The sequence below is a fragment of the Phasianus colchicus genome, chromosome 17 (genome assembly GCF_987193195.1).
Source record: "Phasianus colchicus chromosome 17, bPhaCol1.hap1.1, whole genome shotgun sequence".
NCBI lineage: Eukaryota > Metazoa > Chordata > Aves > Galliformes > Phasianidae > Phasianus > Phasianus colchicus.
This window is the reverse complement of record NC_143452.1, coordinates 11,068,447-11,087,787: the sequence shown is the minus strand read 5'-3', so window position 1 is coordinate 11,087,787 and position 19,341 is coordinate 11,068,447. Positions and strand designations below refer to the sequence as shown.

General features: G+C 41.5%; 1 protein-coding gene across 5 annotated transcripts; it reads left to right on the top strand.

Moving 5' to 3' along the window:
* Positions 1–2,091: 2,091 nt before the first annotated feature.
* Positions 2,092–18,560, top strand: EDN3 (endothelin 3). Of its 5 annotated transcripts, none has more exons than XM_090152439.1 (6): positions 2,092–2,340; positions 2,592–2,845; positions 3,244–3,478; positions 15,192–15,356; positions 16,276–16,373; positions 17,167–17,282. In XM_090152439.1, the coding sequence occupies exons 2-5, from the start codon at positions 2,794–2,796 to the stop codon at positions 16,343–16,345; spliced, it is 522 nt and encodes a 173-aa protein (XP_090008565.1). In that variant the 5' UTR covers positions 2,092–2,340; positions 2,592–2,793; the 3' UTR covers positions 16,346–16,373; positions 17,167–17,282. The 5 variants fall into 5 exon arrangements, with proteins under 5 accessions (XP_090008565.1, XP_090008564.1, XP_090008563.1 ...); XM_090152438.1 differs by lacking the exon at positions 2,092–2,340 and adding an exon at positions 2,368–2,513; XM_090152437.1 differs by lacking the exon at positions 2,092–2,340 and adding an exon at positions 2,370–2,525.
* The last annotated feature ends 781 nt before the right edge of the window (positions 18,561–19,341 follow it).

Genomic DNA, 19,341 nt, shown 5'->3' with positions numbered 1-19,341 from the left:
ATGTTGGAAATGGGAAGATTAGGAAGAGGATGAGGTCCATACATTGGCCTAGAGCTCTCAAGATTTTTGGAAGTACCCATCCATCCTAAAGATCTGGAAACTGAAACAGAACATGGAATCTGGAAAGTTAAATCTAAACAAACAGTTGTAAAATAAGATAGGTTGGATCGATTTGCTTCCAGTCTCTTGGGAATCTGCCTCCATAGCTGCTTGAAAAACAAAGAAAACAAAACATTTCTTTCCTCCATGAAATAGAAGCATATTTCTCAAATAGATGTACAAAACCAGTACCATTTCACAGGTAATACGTAGCACAAACAGACAACTTGATAATCAGTGTAACTGAGAATCAGGCCCACAACATCCAGAAGAACCAATTCCTTTGATGAGAGTCTCTTTCTTCCCATATAAGTCTTATGTCTTATCTTCTTTTAAAGCTTAAATACCATCAACTTTGCCCTTCCTAATTTCTGAACCCTGATAGCTGATTTCAGAATATATTTTATTACTTCTTCTGTTTGCACAGCACACGCTATCAGTGCTGATGTTGCCTCCCCTGGCTTTTCAGTGTTTAAAAACACACGGAAGAAAAAGTAGGGCCGTGTAGAAGAGGCCTCCAAAATATCATTAAAAAAATAGATGAGTATTTCTTGGAAAATTTGCACGGATCAGTTCACAACACAACACCTGTTCTGCCCTTTTTGTTCACCCGTAGCTATGATGCAGTTATACATTGCCCATTTTAAACTTTTTATTACTGTGATAGTTGTACATTGCTATTTTAAAAATGCTCCACAAGAAACAGCATTAAGTGTATAAACCAGAATTTGGAATAATGTATTACAACTTATTACAGCAGCAACGTACAACCAGTACTTCCTTGGGTGTAGAGGGGAATTCTGTTAAACAGTACGAGCACAGTAAGCTTATGTTTTTTTCAGAGGAGTTCAAATGCAACCACAAGCATCTATCAAAATCAATCCTACATAACAGTATTGGAGTACAAGACCTAGAACCACCTGGCTTGAAGCAATTAATTTTTCTACTTAAGACGTAATGAACTAACATCACAAATATCCTTCTTTCAGAGATGCTCTGTGACTATACCTTCAAAACAGCAGCAGCCATACAACACTGCTGATGCACTGCAAGCATGACTTTAATGCACACAAACTCAGCATCCAGCAAAACAACGTATCTAAAAATGAGAGTCACTGCAATTAGTCATCCTTCAAGGAAAGTGAGAACTTTGCTAGATTAAGCCTGAACTTCAGTGCAATACTAACTCCAGGAATTTGCATAGAATTTGCTGCATTTGTTATGAAGATATCAGAGACTTGCAGTGAAGCTATTTAAAATTCTCAGAACTAAAATTACCAAAGTACTTTCCCAGTTCTGTTCGGTGGTTGAATGTTATCAATGCTTTGGTGAGCTGCTTGCATTGCTGCTGCTATTTCAGTGCTATATTGCAGTCTTGTCATTTCAAAGTCATGCTAACCAAGCCATTTCATTGTCCACAGAGAACCACGGTGTCAGCAAAACTGGAGAAAAAGGAACCTTCTAACTATTAATGCCTTTAACGAGAATCATGCTTTTGTTATTAGTTGGGAACACAGTAGACCAAAGTTCTCCCCTGGGACTCTCAAACTTTAGAAGCTGACAAAGGCATGGTTTGACAGACTGACAGGACATGACATCTCGGTGATGTTTTGTAAGCTCTGTTGCTCAACAGCCCACAGCAGAAGCTGGAGTTGGGAGCGGGGCCAGAAAAAGAATGCGAGATGGCAGAGAACAGCATCAGGCCTTCGAGTAACGTAAGCTGAGTGATTCTGCAATGACTTTCCTATTCATGAAACAGATTCCAAGGATCACACGGAACTGGCATGATGCGTGAAAGAAATGTTGATTGCAGCTCTTTCTGGCAGTACTGAAAAACACTTGAATGTTTTGATTTAAAGTACTGACAATTAAATTTGCTAATCTTTCTCTGTGAGCTCTCTACAACACGTGCTCTCCGTAATAGGTTATAATAATAGTACTGTAATGAAGGACACAGACTCCCTTAGCCCTTAAACCTTGCCTACAAGTGCTGAACGGTTTACATGCTGATAACAGAGCCACATTCAGCAGTCCTGTTCTAGGCACACGTGCCAGGGATGCACGCAGTATGAAACCCTTCCATCATTTCCCAAGTCGGTAGCTCAGATTTGAATCACAAACTCTTGTTTCCATCACACAAGCCGCCTTTCTGAAACTGCAGACCTTTGAAAAGCGGCGGACTTTTCGAACGAGGAGCCCCGTTAGCAAGCAGTGCCAGAAGGGACGCGCCTCCCGCTGCCGGTGAAGGAGGCCGCGCTGCGCGCTGCCGCCGCCTGCGCCTCACCTGCACGGACGGGCCGGGGCCGGGGGCGGGCAGTGCCAGCAGCGCCCGCCCCGGGGCCGCAGCTGTCCGCTGGCGGGAGGCGGCTGCAGCTGGGAAACAGCAGCTCCGGTTTCTGAGATCGGATTTGGGGGTGGGGTGGGAGGTGTGTGTGTGTGAGAAAAGCCGAGCGATGGAGCTTCCCTTCTTTTGACAACGCTCTCCCCTTCAGGACTAAGCCTGCATTGGAAGTAAAAGAACGACGTGGGAGAACCGCGGATCTCACCTCCGCGTGGGAAGCGGCTGCGGAGCAGCGTGTGCCGCCAGCCCGAGGATATCGCTGCCTGCACGCCGCTGCGAGCCCGTCCGGAACGGCTCCGCCGCCTCTGCACTTCACCGCTGCCTGCAGTTAACTAGCGTGCAATTTGGGTTTAATGGAGCTGGGCTTATTGTTCCTCTTTGGACTTACAATTACGTCGACTGCAGGTAACGTGAATTTCTTTCTTTCTTTGCCATTTCCACGCGCGCACACAAAGAAAGGCTGCTTCGTTGTGGGTTTTTTTTAGTTGTTTTTTTTTTTTTTTTTTTTTTGCCCTTCTTTCGGAAGGCAGCAGCGCGGTCCGACGCGCGGTATCCAGTTGGCACCACAGCCATCACTCGGCCGTGCGCGGGTTAAGAACCCAGCGGCTCCAGCCGCGCTCCCCAACCTGCGGGGCTGCACCGCACCCCACCGCGCAGCGCCGAGTAACGGCACGGCGGCGCTCGGAGCAGCCCGGAAAGTTTTCCGGGAGCGCTGTGCTCGGGGTCCCGTCGCGGAAGGGGCGGCAGGGCTCGGGGGTCGCCGAGGGGTCGCTGAGCGCTGTTCTCGCCTTCCCGCGGCGCAGGGTCCTCGCCGCCCCGGCCCCGCTCCCTGCCGGCGGGCGGAGATCCGCGCTCGGCGGCGCTGGGGCAGAAGCAGCGGGAGGAGAGCGGAGCGGCGGCGGTGCCGGGCGGCGGCAGGGCCAAGGCGGACGGCGGGGTGCTGCGGCGCAGAGCGCGGCGCTGCACTTGCTACACCTACAAAGACAAGGAGTGCGTCTACTACTGCCACCTCGACATCATCTGGATCAACACCCCCGAGTGAGTGAGCGGGCCGCGAAATGGCGGGCCGGGCCGCCGAGGGCGCCGAGCCCCGCGCGGGTCGCCGGGAGGTGAGGGGGCTGCGGGGCGGGCTCGGCTCCGCCGCGGGGCGGCAACGGGCGGGGGGCGCCCGCCGGGGAGGGCAGGGCTCGGCTGGAGGGCCGCCGGGGGGAGGCGGTGCCGCGCTGCGAGGTCAGGGCGGGACGAGGGGCGGCCGCCCGGCAGCGGGGTCCCGCGGCACCGCTGGGCGCTGCCTCGCCGCCCTGCCGCCCCGACACCTGCGGGGCCCCGCGGGATGACGCGGCGCCGGCCGCTCCGCATCCTCACGCTGAGGGAAAGCGGGCGGGGGAAGGAGCTGCTGTTTTGGAGGAGAAACCTGTTCGGAATAAACCACCGCTTGGGAAAGGAGCGATAGCAGTTTGTGCAGTTGTGCTGTTTCTGATTTAAAAAAAAAAAAAAAAAAAAAGCACGGCGGAAAACGCTTTGACATTAATTTTTGAAAACCTCTGAGTACCAGACTTAAAGCGTTACAAAAGTGTCTCGAGTAATTATGTTTATGGGAATGGTAAACAAGCTTTTGTTTCAATTCATAATAAAGACAGTTTTTGGAAACATGACATTTCCCACGAAGTGGAAATTCTGAGTTTCTCCCAGGTCAGAGGGGTGAAGCGCTCCCAGTAAGGCAGGAGCCGGTACAAACTGCGTCCAATTGAAAGAAATGGGCCAGGAAGAGTGACGCTTTGCCTACAGCCAAAGGGTTTGCGTCCTCCTGGGCCATTGGATATATCCTGTCTGAGCAGCTAAAATAGCCTCAAGGATCTGTAAAGATTTTCACAGGCTAAACGCATCAGTCTTGTAGAAACTCAAGTAGTCAGTTCATTAAAAAATCAGCAGGAGATCTGATGAATCTAAAACTGGAGTTCGTTTAATGAGCTTCAGCAGTCGGAGCTCTTGGAGCTGCATGACTGAGGCTTCTGCGCCCCAAGTTCTGCACTGACTGCAGCATTTCTGTTAGCCTCGTACTCCTTTGGGTCAATTGCACAGCATCAGATTAAAATGACAAAAGGAGTAGAAAAGGACAGAAAGTAGCAGTAAAATAAGTTAACTGAAATAGGATTTACAGCACTGAATTTGTAAATTCTCTTGTGCATCCCAAGTCGAGGCCATGCGGGATGACAAGTCCTTTGAAATTCTACCAGCCTGAACGTATAACGCGTTCACAGAAGTCAATGAGTTATTTGTTTGCTTTCATTCCGTTAGGAGAATTTCTATGCAGTCCTGTAGCATTAATAGTGAGCATTAATTCATTGATGCGGAGTGTTCTTATCCAAAAGTGACATGTCATAGAATCATGAAGTCATTAAGGTTGGAAAGACCAATAGATCATCTAGCCCAACCATCAGCACACAGCTGTGGCTGCTCCAGACCACGTCACTCAATGCGACATCCACCCTTCCAACAAATACTTAAAATAGAGAATGAGATGTAAAGCATTTTATGTTACATACAGCATTAGCAATGAGGTATTTAAGATAATTCAGATATTACGCAGTTGGGCCTCTGATTCACAACTTTGTAATCCAAACTGCACGTAAAATAACAGCATATCTCTCAGGTATGTAAAGGTATTTCTGAATGTGAATGAGAGACATCAGGCCTGCCTGTTGATATACCAACAAGCTACACAGCTTCTTGACAGAAGTAAACATTGGATCTGTACAGACTGCACATCTGCTTATAAACAGGGCTTTCATGTTGCCGTGTGCATGCTGTTGAGAGTTTTAATGTTTACTAATAAAGCTATGGCTCAAATGTAACTTTGAGGATCAAACGCTGAATGGGAAACCATAAAAATCTGTGGGAAAAAAAAAAGAGGCTTTCACAGAATCCTTTAAGGTTGGAAAAGACCTCTGTGATCCTCACGTCTAACCATCAACCTGACCAAAAAGTGTGAAGGTGTTCTGTGTCTGTTGCTGGTACCTCTACTCTAAAGGTGCACTTATCTTCATCTAGATGTGTCTCTCTTGGTTACAAGTTAGTAAACTTTTGGAGCACGATTCTTAAATAGAATGAAACATTTTGAAATGGGAAGGACAAGGATCCAGTCCAGTTCCTGGCTGCATACAGGACTTCTGGAGGTTGGTGGCCCTGCCTGCTGCAGGCGGGTTGCAACTTGATGATCCTTGGGGCCCATTCCAACCCAAGCCATTCTATGATTCTGTGACTGCCTAAAAAAATCAAACCGTGTGTCTGAGGGCATTGTCCAAATGCTCTGTGGGCTCTGACTTGGTGCTGTGACCCTGGGAAGCCTGTGCTGGTACCCAACCCTGAAAGATCGTCCTGCTTACTTGCTTCTAACGTGCCTTTTTTCAGCTTTATTTCTTACATCAAACACTACAATTGCTCTTTACTATATTATTGTTACTTTACTTTTTGCTTCTTTACTATTTTTTTTTTCCTTTCTCATTTCTCTTGATTTATATCCTGTACTTTACCATTTCTTGGCAAAAATTCCCTAATATTTTCTTTGTTCAGGTTACTCTTCTCTCAACACTTCACAAACTTTATTTCCTCTTCTGGTTTCTTTCCCCTACTCTTCCCAACAGAAGATGCTATTAAGCATTGTTCTGTTATATCCAAAACAAATTATGGTCTCTCCTTCTCTGAAAAAATGAAAACAGTGCTAGAGGCAGAGGCCTATCCAATACAAGCCCTATTTCTGTCCTCACTGAGAAAGATGAGCGAGTTGACAGTTGTAGAAGAGCATTTGATGGCAGAACGTGCACGGTTTGACTGCAGCTATTCCCAATTACATGAGAAATCTGTGCACACGTGTGAGTTTAGCTTTCTACTTGTTCAGAGTCCAGACCACTGAGCACAGCAGTGCTATTTTGACACAGTGTAATGGTGGTTTCATGCTGGGAACAGTGACAGTCTGAAGACAGAAGCAGTCCTAAAGAAAGTCTGCTAAATCAGAAAAGAATAACGCAATTATGTGGTGTAGACAACAGTTAACATATCATAATAAAGATAATTAAAAGCTGGTAAATTGTTCTCACTGATAAGATTGGTTACTCAGAATTAGTTTGCAATGCGTTTTTTATCACGCTACTAATTATGCTTATCTTGATTCATACCTTGATCTGTAGTTACAGACATTTTAAGAGAGAGAGACATTTTAAACAGTGCCCACTGATGTAATACAGCTACAGCTTAATGCTTAATTCCACACATTGAGGAAAGCACTTCTTCAGAGGGGTTCTGTGTTTCAGTTAATGACGTTAATGTAAGTAATGAAACACTGTAGATGCTCAGAATAACTCACAATAACGATGAAAAGTACTATAGGAAAGTAGTGCTGTCGTGAGGACACAGTATCAGATACTAAAGTGGCCTTCTGACATAAAGTATAATGAGAATTTGTGGCAATAGTCCAGAAACTTTCTAAAGAGAATTAGCATAGATGAATATTTCTCAGGGCACTTCCTCACTCAAACTACCAGATTTCTTGAGGAGTCCATATCAAAGCAAAAGTTTATGTTGTATTTCTCTATGCTCAGTAGAGGAGTAACTGAATGAATTCTGTGGCCACGTTATAAAAACCACTTTACATAATCTAACAGTTCTGTCTCCCAGTTACATAAATCTCTGAATCAGTAGAATTGGATGGACAAAGTGAGAGGAAGAACTGGATCTACTATCTTTGCATTGGATCTATTATCTTTGCATTTGCTGCTCTGATCCTCTGTACTTAGATTGTGTCTTATTGAAAGGAAGCCTGAATAATCTTATTGAAAGAACTTTTCACCCTTATTATAAAGTATTGCTATTCCACTATTTTTTGAAAATTATCTCCATCATTAGGTAAATATACACACTGTCCTGTATATTACTGGAAATAAAGGAACGCAGCTTAAGATTTCCTGTTCCGTAAAACAATTAAGCATGTGCTTATAATCTTATTAGATCAGAGTGAAAGTTCTGGCTAGCCAAAGGCATCATGATAAAAGAGTGGCTGCAAGCCAGGCAAAGTTGATCTCTCTGTTTAATAGCACACACAGTTCACCATCAGAACCAAGTGCCTAAAGAAGTGATCAAGCAATGAATCTTATGTTTAACTGAGTTTACTTTGTGCATGAAGTTTGCCTTACATTTGAAGACTTCCAAATTATCCATGTGCATCACTTGTCCTAACGCAGTCCAAATGAGAAAACATAAAAAGAAAAATCTTAGCAAGCCAGTAACCATTAATTAAATAAAACTATGGAATCTGTGGCCATACTCATTGCTGAAAGAAATCAGGCATAAAGCAGATAAAAGGAATTGATGTAAATGAGGATTGTTAACTAGTTTTTTAAGTTACAACTGTTTTATTGAAAACTTAAATGAGATGGTGAATCTCTGACTCTAAATGCTGGAAGATTTTTCTATGATGAAATGCTGCACAAAACTACATCAAAGGGAGAGTATTTCAAATCAATTTACTGAAAACAATAATAAGCTTCTTCTATTATGGTGATACTTTATGATGAACAGTCTGGTTTGATTATTAGGCCGATTATACAAACAGTTGTTTTTCCTGCATATGTAAATCATGTATTGACTTCACACTGTGAGTTAGCACAGCTTTAACCTTGTGGATTCATGGCAGATAAGCCTCCTGACTTACTCATTCTTTGCCATTATTACAAACACAGCCCAAAGGGCTTCAAATTAAATTCCATACACACTTCTGGTTTTGCACACTGACTTCACATCTCTGTTGACTGCCCTCAGCTTTCATGCATATTCTTACAGACAAGTAAGTTTGCCTTTGTTAAAATGCATGCACTTTATTAGCGAGAGCAGTGCAAGTCGTCTGCACAATTAGAATTCTGAAACCAGCAAGATAAATATTAACCTTGAGGAAAAACACCTTCAGAGTAGTTCAGTAATGCAATATATGGGCACGGTCTTTTACTTAAATGTAAGATTCTTCTAGGCTAAGAAATAGCTCAGCTTGCTTTCTGCATGCCTGTTCTGTTTGAAAACAAGGGCCATAAAACTCTCTTGGATGAACTAGATCCAGCGTTCCCGTATCCTAAGTTAAATAAGTTGGAATGGCTTTGGTTTTTAGTGAATGCCTTCTATCCAACTGAAACAATTCCCATTCCAGCAGCTGCCTCAAATTCACACTCTCCTGTTTTGTTCCTGATCATTTCTCCTAACCAACTGCTCCTAAACTAATTTTTTTAAGATTTCCTCATCCCACACTGTTCAGCAATGTTCACCTTAAATGTCTTTGACACATGCACAGCTTGCACGCCCTCCACATCTAAATGTAGAATATATCCTCTCAGTCTTCCTGAAAACCTTATTTACAGTACTTGCGGTACTGATATCCCAACAGCAGCATCCTCAGAAAGACCTGCAATTATTATTTGGCTCTGAAGACTAAATCCCACGGCGCTGTGGGACCCAGCCCTGCAGAGGATGGGGTCAGGGATGAGACACACCAATAGCTGGTGCCTCGACATTTCACTACAGCTGCTCATGTTGGTTTAATTCTAAGAATAAACAAAGAATAGGAATTCTCTAGAGCCACTGAACCACAGTCACTTTCATCAGCCTTAAGGTTTAAGGCTCTTTATTTGTTTTCCCCTAGGTTCTTGCTTGCTTTGTTTTTAAACCAGCAGTGGGTTTTAACTTTACACGCTGTGGGGAAGGGTAGAAGCACACACTGGAGAGTGTTTTCTGTGGGAGCTTCACAAACGAGAATAAATACTCCAAGTTTTGCCTTGAAAATCCTGCCATTTGCCACTTTGTTTATCTTATTTTTCAGCCATTCTTGACTAGCGTGATTTACCTCAGTCTATTTGCTTTAGAGCTGCCCCTCACTGATGACATTCCCTGCCTGTCAGAGGAAGAAAAAGGAATAACGGGAGCTCAGGTCTCACAAACAGAAAATACTGCACCAGTTATGTATTCTTTTACATAACAACCACAGCACTTGCCACTAAACTGGGAGCAGATTAGAAGTGGTGTGAGGTACTGAAGGATATGGGAACTGCCGTTCTGAGAGAGGTATTTATGTTAAACAATAGTCTGAAGAAACGCACTCCAAGTTTCATTCAGCTCAGATGTTTTTCTGATCATATTTGATAGAGGAAGCACGTAACATCCTTCTGCCAGCTACAAGATAAGGATTTCTAGTGCTGAAATTAATATTTACTTTCTTAAGTCTTTTAATAAAAAAGCATCTGTTTTGATTTGGCTGTTCATTTATGATTTAATTATTCTCCAGATCTGATTTGATGCAGGTTGTATTGCTGAGGTGTCTTTGGTGTGAAATTATAAGCATTTGTATAATTTCACACGAAGAAGAAAAATCTGATTATATATAACCTTGTCATAATTAAACATGAGTCCTCTCCTGTGATTTAGAAGTGAAGAATACATTCACTACAGTATTGATTAATTCATCCAGTTTTGAATTAGGAGTTTATTTTGTAAATAGGACTGCATGGCCACCAGCTCTTGTATTAGAAATAAGGTTTTACTGAAGCCCAGTTCTACCTCTCTGTTCTACTGCTGAACAGAAATCACATTTTCACCCATGCTCGGTCTCCTGTGCTTTTGTCAAGTGAAGTCCTGTGAAGACCCCCAACAAAACCTTCCCTAGAAAGCATCCTGGGAAGGAACTTTCCTATGACTGCCAACCAAACCCAAACCACAGCTGATAGCAAAGATACAAGAGCTGTGCTTGTCACCTGCTGTGGCTTGACTGGCTGTTCAACAACACTGTGCCAAGGAACAAGCATCCTCCACATCATATTTCTCACTTTCTAGAAATACTACACCCTGTGTACGCAGCCCATTTTCTTTTTTCAGTTGACTGTGACAACGCTGGTTAGTTGAGTCTCTGAGGTGAATAGACAGGTATGCACTTTGCCAGCAAGATAGCGGGGTTTGGCTCAAGCCTGCGTTGTTGTAAGGCTGCTGGGATGCTAAAGGAAGGTGCCCAGGGAAACAATCTGCTTCAGTTCTCTCACAGCAGTTACTTGGGTACCACAAAGTCCCAGCAGGAAGTAAATCAACTCATCTGATCAATGAGACTGTATGGTGAAGTGGATACGTGCAATCCTGGCTTTCTGCCGAAGTTAGCAATAATGAATTTGGGGTCCTCCCAAATTAGCAAGTATTAAAAGTATAGGATTGGAAAGAAAAAAAAAACAGTGAAAGTAAAACCAAATCTAGCAAGGTCTTGAGGCTACATCTTTCTGCATAACAGTAGCCTATGTAGATGTACAGGAACAATGACTACTATTGAAAGGAGGTGGGAAATAAAGGTGTGGCTGTAGAGTGTAAAAACTTGTTTATCTCATCTGAAAATAATTTTAGCTGCAAAAAGCTCATCAGAAAATGTACAATTTCTCTGGACAAAGCACATGATTAGAATGACACAAGACCAAGATGTCCAAGTCTTCTCTGAAGAACATTTCTGAAGAACACTGCATTTACATCTTAAATGATGAGGAGGAGGAGGAATAGATGCTACAGGAAGAAATCCTGTTGTCAACTACTCACATTTAAACAAATTATACCTCTTGCAGACAGTTGGAGTGAACTTTAGAAACAGCCAGTTGTCTCTTCATCTGCAGTCTCACTGCAGTAGCTTTATGTGAAATTGAACGTAGAAATATCTGTTATTTTCCCCAACATCTCTATTTCTAGATACATTTTGGTTTATTTGTATTACGTTAATTTTTGCTTTCTTTTGGCATTCTTTATTCTCAGTGGTCCTTACAGGGATCTCATACATGTTAAGATTATCTGAGAACATTGGAGACAGTTGGGAGCCTTGCTGGCCTGGATACCTGCCAGAAAATATATTGCTGAATACTGAAATCACAGCATCTAAGATGAATGCTGCAACCCCCTCATCCCTTTGTTTTGGCTGAAACTCTCAAGTGCCCTGGAGGTATCTACTGTGTTTAAGTGGCTGGGAAAGTAGAAAATAATAGCAGCTCATAGGTCAATTATAACACAGCATGAGAAACTCAGCCACATGTTATAAGAATTAAAATAAACCGTTTGGATTTGGCTGCCTGAATTCTGAACGTTCACCATAGTATAAATGAGGGACAGCTGGACATAAGCAAACTGTACTCTTCCCAATTAGACTCGAAGTAGTGGTCATTCAGTGGGCAGTTCTTTCTGTGGAAGCTTGCAGTAATATCTCTGGTTTAGAATGGCTGTTTCACCATCACTCAGGACTTGTGTTTAAAAAATATATATATGCCTATATCTGTTAATTTAAAGGCAAAAGCTTGCTTCAAGAGTTAGCTGACTTTCAGTAGCAGAGCTTTTATGTTGTGTTTTGTGGGTGCAAGTACAGAATTGGTCTAGATTGCATCTGAGTGTCTGATTCGCAGATCCAAACTGGACAGGCTGATCCAGAATTGCATGGGTTTGCTTGGTCTCCTTGGGTAGAAGAAAGGCATAAAAGGACACAGTACCCATTTGCTCTTTAATATGTGGAAACCCATGTTACTGCTTTAGGAGAATTGTGTTCTCCAAAAGGAAGAAGTGATGTGTACTGATTTGAAGGTCAGGCCATACTTCTCATGCAGACGTTTTTTTCTTTAATTCTTTAAATCTGTAGGTCTTAAATAGAAGTTCTCAAAAATCTCCTAAATGGCTCTTAGCCCGTGCTAAGGGAGCTGACCATAACCACAAGGAACACAGTGCAAGGGAACAGGTTGCTCAGGATCCCCAGAAGCCCAGCAAGAGGCTGGCCAAGAAATGTGCCTCTGCTACTTCGGCTGTCCCTCATCTGTGGGAGACAAACTGCCCTGGGTGTGCTAAAGCCAGCAAGCCTTGACTAAAGAAGAGAGATACCTCACCTGAAAGGGAAAGCAAAGTGACTTCTTAGCTAAGCAAATGCTTGGTTGGCAATTAAATGCTGATAATAATTCCCACTGAGCATACAGAAACTGTGATTCTACATCAGTCAGTTTGAACCTGAGCACTGCAGCACCAAATAATTTGCTGCACAAGCAGCCTTTTGCTAATCACCTGTAACAATCTTAGAAGATTAAGTAATGCTGCTAGGCAAATGCTTCTGATACTTGTTCAAATGAATCTCTCTGGCATCTTTTCTCACTTCTGAAGTACTGAGAAAGTGGCATGAACTAACTTGAAATAGTAACATTTTCAGCTGCTGGAATGATAGCCATGCACACACTAGCATTTGCTTGAATGATGTGATTTATGAGTTGCAAGAAAACACCAACCATGTTATGTAGCTTCTTTTGAATCCTGCTAAAAAGATTCTGAGACACTACTGAAGTTCATCTCCTTTGGTTTTGAATTTTTGCCTTAGAAACTAAAAACAGACATACTGGGAGAACAATTAGATTTCCATCTCTGATTAATAAGCTCACATAAAAATGTTTGCTTGGGCATTCTAGTTAAAATTCTTATGCTTGAAAACGTTGCATTTGCATTTATTTCTAGACCATTGAGAATGAAGTGCTAAGAATACATTTCCTTAGCTACGAAGCATACTCTAAGCATCGAGCTTGCAAGTTGCGTAGAACAGAAGGCGCTTCATTAGAAAGATCAGAAGTGTTATCTAAAATATCAGCCTCCTCCTTTGCTTAGGGCTGCGATTCACGGTTCTTATCACTTGTAATTACACCATATTGGCCACCCCGTCAGTCTGTTGGAATTTACTGTCTCTTAAGAAAGACAGCAGACTTGTAATGGGCCCTCAGTTCCCATACTGAGCTATTAATGTGAAATTGGAGTTGATTATGACTTGCGAACTGCAGCAACAAAGGACGAAAGCACATGTGCCCTTTTGCCTCTCCAGCTGGGAAGGCAAAACCTCTGACACAGGCCAAGCCACAGCTTGGTCCCACAGAGAGATGCATTTACATAATTAGAATAAGAAAAGAAAGTATCATATGTTGGAAAAGTGGACTCAACGAGGAACCTCTTTAAATAACAATAATAAAATACCACAGTATTTTATTTCTTGTTAATACAGTGTGGAAAGACATCTGTAAGAGCGGTGAAAGGTTCCTTATCCCTTTGCAACTTGTTTGCCATGAAGTAGGGGTTTCACATTTGGTTAGACCAAGCAAAATTCCTCCTTCCACTCCAGCCTAAATCTGAGCAAGAAGTTGAATAACAAAATTTTCCCGGAGAGTTTCCATTGAGCATTCCTCACCCTTAGAAATACAGGAACTTCTCCCTGTTTCTGTCTCTGAAAGCCAGCAGCAAAAAAACCAACAACAATAAACAAACATTTATCTAAAATATGTCTATATAGCAGTTATGGCAGAAGTTATCTACATTAGCCAGTTATCATTCCTTACTCTGAGCAGTATAGAATAGACACACAGAACATGACAGCATGAAGTTATTAATACTGTTCAGTTGCAAAGCGAGACTTGCCCTTAACCCTGAGGACAACAGTCAGCTTCTCAAATGACTGCATGAGACAAAGGGACAAAATCAACTCAGAGTAATCAACTCTTAGAGTCTTAGACTGATTTGCCTATTCTCGATCCTCTCCAGTGCTGAGGCACAGCCATAGAATGAAGAAAGTGCTGAAAATACACAACAGCTTCTGCACAGATGTTAAGCAGAGCAGCATCTGCTATGGAAAGACCTTCTAATGGTTGCTAGCACACAGAAACACTGCTTCTGCTTTTGTATCTTTCTGGGATAAATCCACGTACGATGGGCGTGCTCTGCTCCAGGCTGTGGAAGATGAGGTAGACTGTTACAAACTAGTACGTACTAGCAGCAGTGCACAGGTTTGAATAACTGATTTGCATCAACAGAACTGATGTTACATCAGAAATTATTGCAGAGATTACAAAAATAATGCTTCTAAACCTTTCAGCCCACCATGAGTGTGGGAAAATGGAAGATTAGCTGCTTCCCAATTAACAGCCTAATGATGTCTTTATGAAAGCAAACGAAAGAAGTCCAAGTACATGAAGTTAGTGCTTCCAGACTGATTATTCAGACCTTGCCCTATAACCTCTCTCTAACCCTGCTACAACCACTCTTATTTCCTCTCTCAACTCTTTTTTTCTCCCACCTCCACTCCTTTTTCTACCCTTGGATCTCTATGGATTTGTGGTTTGCATAGCCCAGCCCTCGAGTGCGCTGGAACTTTGGTGAGTCTCCAGCAGTTGTGTGGTGTGAATCTGCTATTGAGATACTTTCACAACATTTAGGAGCATAATTTTTGAGACATTAGCACGGAGTAACGAAGCATGTCCTGTCCTGATATTGCTGGCTATAATCCACAAATGCACAAAGCATGCCAGACCTCAGGGAAATACAGAGAGTTAATTCTTACTATTTCTTGGTCTGCTGCTGTAAAGAATATGTATCTGCATGATTTTTCTATGTGAGATCATGCAAGGAAGATCACCTAGCTTATTCTCACATTTGAGACTCCATGGGTCACGTTCCTAAACACGATGCAGTAAACCTCTTCTCAGCTGTTTTTTTTTTTTTAACTACTTTATAACTTCATAAAAGCTTGAGTTGTTTGAGAAGTTGTGATTGGAGAACTTCTTACATAAGCATAGTCTGATTTTTTTTTTTTTTTTTTTTGCAATTATTTAATGTTTGCATCACCAGCTCTGTTTCCTAAAACATCGTAATTGGCTCCTAAAATATACAATATTTGTGGTTGTCCCAACAGGAGGACTGTGCCATATGGGCTCTCCAACTATAGAGGCAGCTTTAGAGGCAAAAGGTCTACAGGCCAGAATCAAAGTACTTCCCAGCCTTCATTTCGGTGCTCTTGTTTGGATATTCATGACAAACAGTGTATGCAGTTTTGCAGAAGAATGCAAGACAGAAGAAGGTGAGTCTGTTCTTAATAACCGTCCACATATTATTTGATTATTTCATGAAAGTTAATTATGGCATGTATCAAAATAAGCTGACTGAGAAATTTATTATTTTAAATCCAATTCTCGTGTCTAATAGCGTAGGCTAACCCTGGGTAGCAGCCAAGCACGCACACTGTCACTCGTTCCCTTCCCCCTCATGTGGGATCAGGGAAAGGTTGGTAAGAACAAAAGGGAGAAAACTCAAACATGGTGATAAAGTCAGTTTAACAGGTGAAGAAAAAAAAAAAACCACACCAACAGGCAATGCAGAGGGTATCACCACCTCCTGCACAGACTGATGCCCAGCTACTTGCCAAGCCTTGGCTGCTCTAAAAGCTAAAATTCCCCTTCTTCCATCTGTTTACTGCTAAGCATGAAGTTAGATGTTATGGAATATTGCTTTGGCTAATTCAGGTCACCTGTCCTGGTTTTATTCCATCCCAATCTCTTACTACTGCTGGCCTACTCTAGGGGTGGGGATGGAGGAAGGAAAAGAGAAAGCCTTGATGCCATGCAAGCACCAGTCAGCAATACCAAAACAGTGGTGCACTATCAACACTTCTTTTAATCACAAATCTAAAGCACAGCACCACATGGGATGCTATGTAAAGAGTTAATTAACTCTGTCCTAGCCAGACTAAGCACAGTAATGCTTTAGTTACTCTATGTGGTTTTCTTTTTACGATGATGTTTGAAACAGCAGATCTCCTACCCAGCTGGGACATTAAACAGAACAAGTCAGAGCATTTTTAATATTGGATTTGTTTAGAATTAAAAAATGCAAAGTTTTATGTAATCTAAAGGAAAGTCTGACATTGTCACTTTATGAATAGGCGTGTAAGAGTAATCAGTGTTACACTGGGGGAAATGTAACAGTTCTCTCATCCTCAGAAATCACGGATCAGTGAAAACAACAGAGAAGGACCAATGCAGGGAAGAGGAGCAAACGTTCGTTCAGTAGCAGAGTTTGGAGAATTCTGAACAACCAGGTACAGCTCAGGTGGCCACGTTCTGTTTACTCTTGAATAGAAATATTTCTCCAAAATTTTGTTTGTATTTTCATGAGCCACTTCTTTCATTTGAACATTATGGGCAGATTTGGCCCAGTAGATTTTTTTTTTTAATAAAATTTATTACACACCGAATTACTACAACATTCCTCTTGCTGCTCCAGCTCCTTCAGAAATTGGATTCTCTGGCTATAAGCCAGCACACATTTTGGAAAAAGTCCCACCTTTTTTTTTTTTTAAGGGTAAGAGCTGCTCCTGTCTATCATCTCTACTTAATTAGTACTGCAACAACTTAAGCTACACGTGCACTGCTCCACTAAAACTGACATTGTCAAGGCACAGCAACCAAACAAGCTGTGGAAAAGCATTTGGAGGGGAAATAAATCTGCTTTCAGATATGAAGAGGTTGCAGTGACCTCGTAACAAGTTTCAGAAGATTCCAGTTCCAAATCTGTGCTTACTACCCTTAATACTACTGCTACATAAGAAATGAAAACAGTGTCACAGTAAGCAAATACTTCCAGTTCTGGGTGAAATGAAGCAGCCATTAGAAATAGGGAACTTCAAAAATAAATATAAATTGCCTCATTCCCCCCAGCATTATAGCTGTGGAGGGAAGTACCTAGAATTTTTTTGTTACAATTATGTAAGCAGAGCTGGTTAGGCATCTGGGCAGGATTTTCTCTGTGTGTACAATCAAAAAGATGAAGCAGAGTTCTATCAGGATATGGGGAGTTCAGACTAATCCAGCAGGTTTTGTTTGATTCTTTAGCTTTAACGTTCGCTTGCTGAAGCTCAGAAGCAAGAGCTTGAGTTACAACTCTCCCTTGAGATGGACAAAATTGATGCTTCAGTCTGATGCCAGTGGAGACTTCAGCAGTATGCAACACTTTCATTTCATCAGTGCCATTCTGAAGGCACGTGAACCTGTATGAAGAAGCTCTCTCCATGCTCCCCTCCTGAGAACCTCAGTAAAGGATAATCTTTATCACCTAACCTGGCAGGGAACGTATCATCACTGAAGAAAAATTCAAAGGCAGATCCAAACTTCAGCAACAGTTTCAGGAAACGTTTTTCTACCTGGTTTAAAAAGTACTATAGAAACATACTGTTTCACTTACTGCTTGCTACATGTCTGAAGAACCCATCCAGTATTATGTGGGCAATAGTAATTGGACAAGGTGATGAGTTAGAGGTTGCCTATACGTGAGTGCTCAATAAGAATAAACAGATGCAAAATGTTTCCTTTGTTAATGTATGCAAGCCTGAATCATCATATTGTAACTCTGTGGCAGATGTTTAAATAACATTATCTATGCAGAATAAATATGAACATCTAATATAAACATTACTATAAACTATAGCAAGTTAAGAGTATACGTTGAGTATTCAATAGATTACCGAATTTATGCACAAATTATTCCTGCACTACGAAGTTCCATTCAAAGACATTTGCAGTGATTATTTAGGGATGTGCTGTAATTTATGAGCAGAACTCCAATAATTAATCCCAAAGAATTTCCTAGAGATGAAAGGGCAGGACTGTGGAACTTCAAATGAAACTTCACACAAAAGAATTTACTGTACTGGACCATATATACTATCCAAAGCCACTACGTACATTATCATCCATAGTTCATGCATTCATCTTTGCTAGTACTTTAAATCACATTGTTATCTCTTCGCTGAAACATCACTGAACAACTTGGAAACTTGGCAATAAGATTATATCCACCCCAGGACACTTTTCAATGTAAATGATTTCTTCAGAAATTATGGAATTCTTCTTATTTTTTTATTTTTATAGGAGGATGCAAGAGTGAGTAAGCTAAAAAAAAAGCCTTTTGCAAATCTTGTTCAGTAATATAATTTAAAAAGAGAGAGGAAAAGCCCCTACTTGTGACATTACAGATGTTTGGGGTTTTTTTGTTTGACTGAACTTCATGCAGACTTTTCCCAGGGTGCATAAGTTAACTGTAACCAGATGACATTAAATTATATTTTATCAGAAGATGGAGACTAAAACAAAAACTGCAAAAATAAAAAGAACTTAATGGTAAAAAAAAAAAAAAAAAGGTTATATGGACTTAAAACAGTGGTAATAGGCTTTGTTTGAACAAAGAAAGGGAGGTCTTTGCCAAAATATATGATATATTTTATATATATGTGGATATATTTCATAAATAAATTATTATAGTTATAAAAGTAAATATATTTGTCAGTTATTGTATTTGTTTCAGTGTTTTATTTGCTGTACAAATTATTTTGTACATTAATAGGAAATGGATTGTTTATTGTATGGAAACACTTCACAGATTTTCCCACTTTTTTTTCCCCCTGATTATGAAGACTGCTTAATGCTCACTTATCATCACTCACTGGATTTTTTTTCTCCTGAACACACACAGGTCATACAAAAATTTGCCACCTTCAAGAGCTTGATTGTTCTAAAAGTCTGAGGAGCGAGTCTGGAAACTTAATGAAAGTCATGCAGTCACAATTATGCATAAAAAGTTAAATCTCAGTTTTGTGTCCCTTTTACAGTAAATATAATCCCTATCTGAGTTCACACACACTTTCATGCTTCTAAACTTCCACAGAAAACAATCACTTTTCCCTTCAGCACGCAGGTAGAAGAGCCCTTGAATATTATTGCCCCTCCCTCCAAAAAAGAATAATTCAACACTTCACTACATGAAAGTTGCTTTCAAACAGTTCTTGGAGCTCTGAAGAGCAGCTGAAAACACTGTGCCAATGTACCTCTAGCACTTCATGTAAAAATCCATCTGTCCTGAATAAGCCAAAACATCAACATGAGAAACAACTTAGAACAATAAGAGACAAGATTCAGTTTATTGTAGGTACAACCAGATGGTTTCTGCAATGCAGCAGATTCCCAAGCACTCTGAGTTCTGGGCTACCATAGGTTTGTCTGACAATAGCTAAC

Bases quoted from the DNA above. Each gene is read 5' to 3' on its own strand.
- EDN3 (XM_090152440.1), top strand. From the start codon at position 2,794: ATGGAGCTGGGCTTATTGTTCCTCTTTGGACTTACAATTACGTCGACT. The intron at 2,846-3,243 runs GTAACGTGAATT...CCCGCGGCGCAG, and splicing joins TACAATTACGTCGACTGCAG to GGTCCTCGCCGCCCCGGCCC. The intron at 15,357-17,166 runs GTGAGTCTGTTC...TTGATTCTTTAG, and splicing joins AGAATGCAAGACAGAAGAAG to CTTTAACGTTCGCTTGCTGA.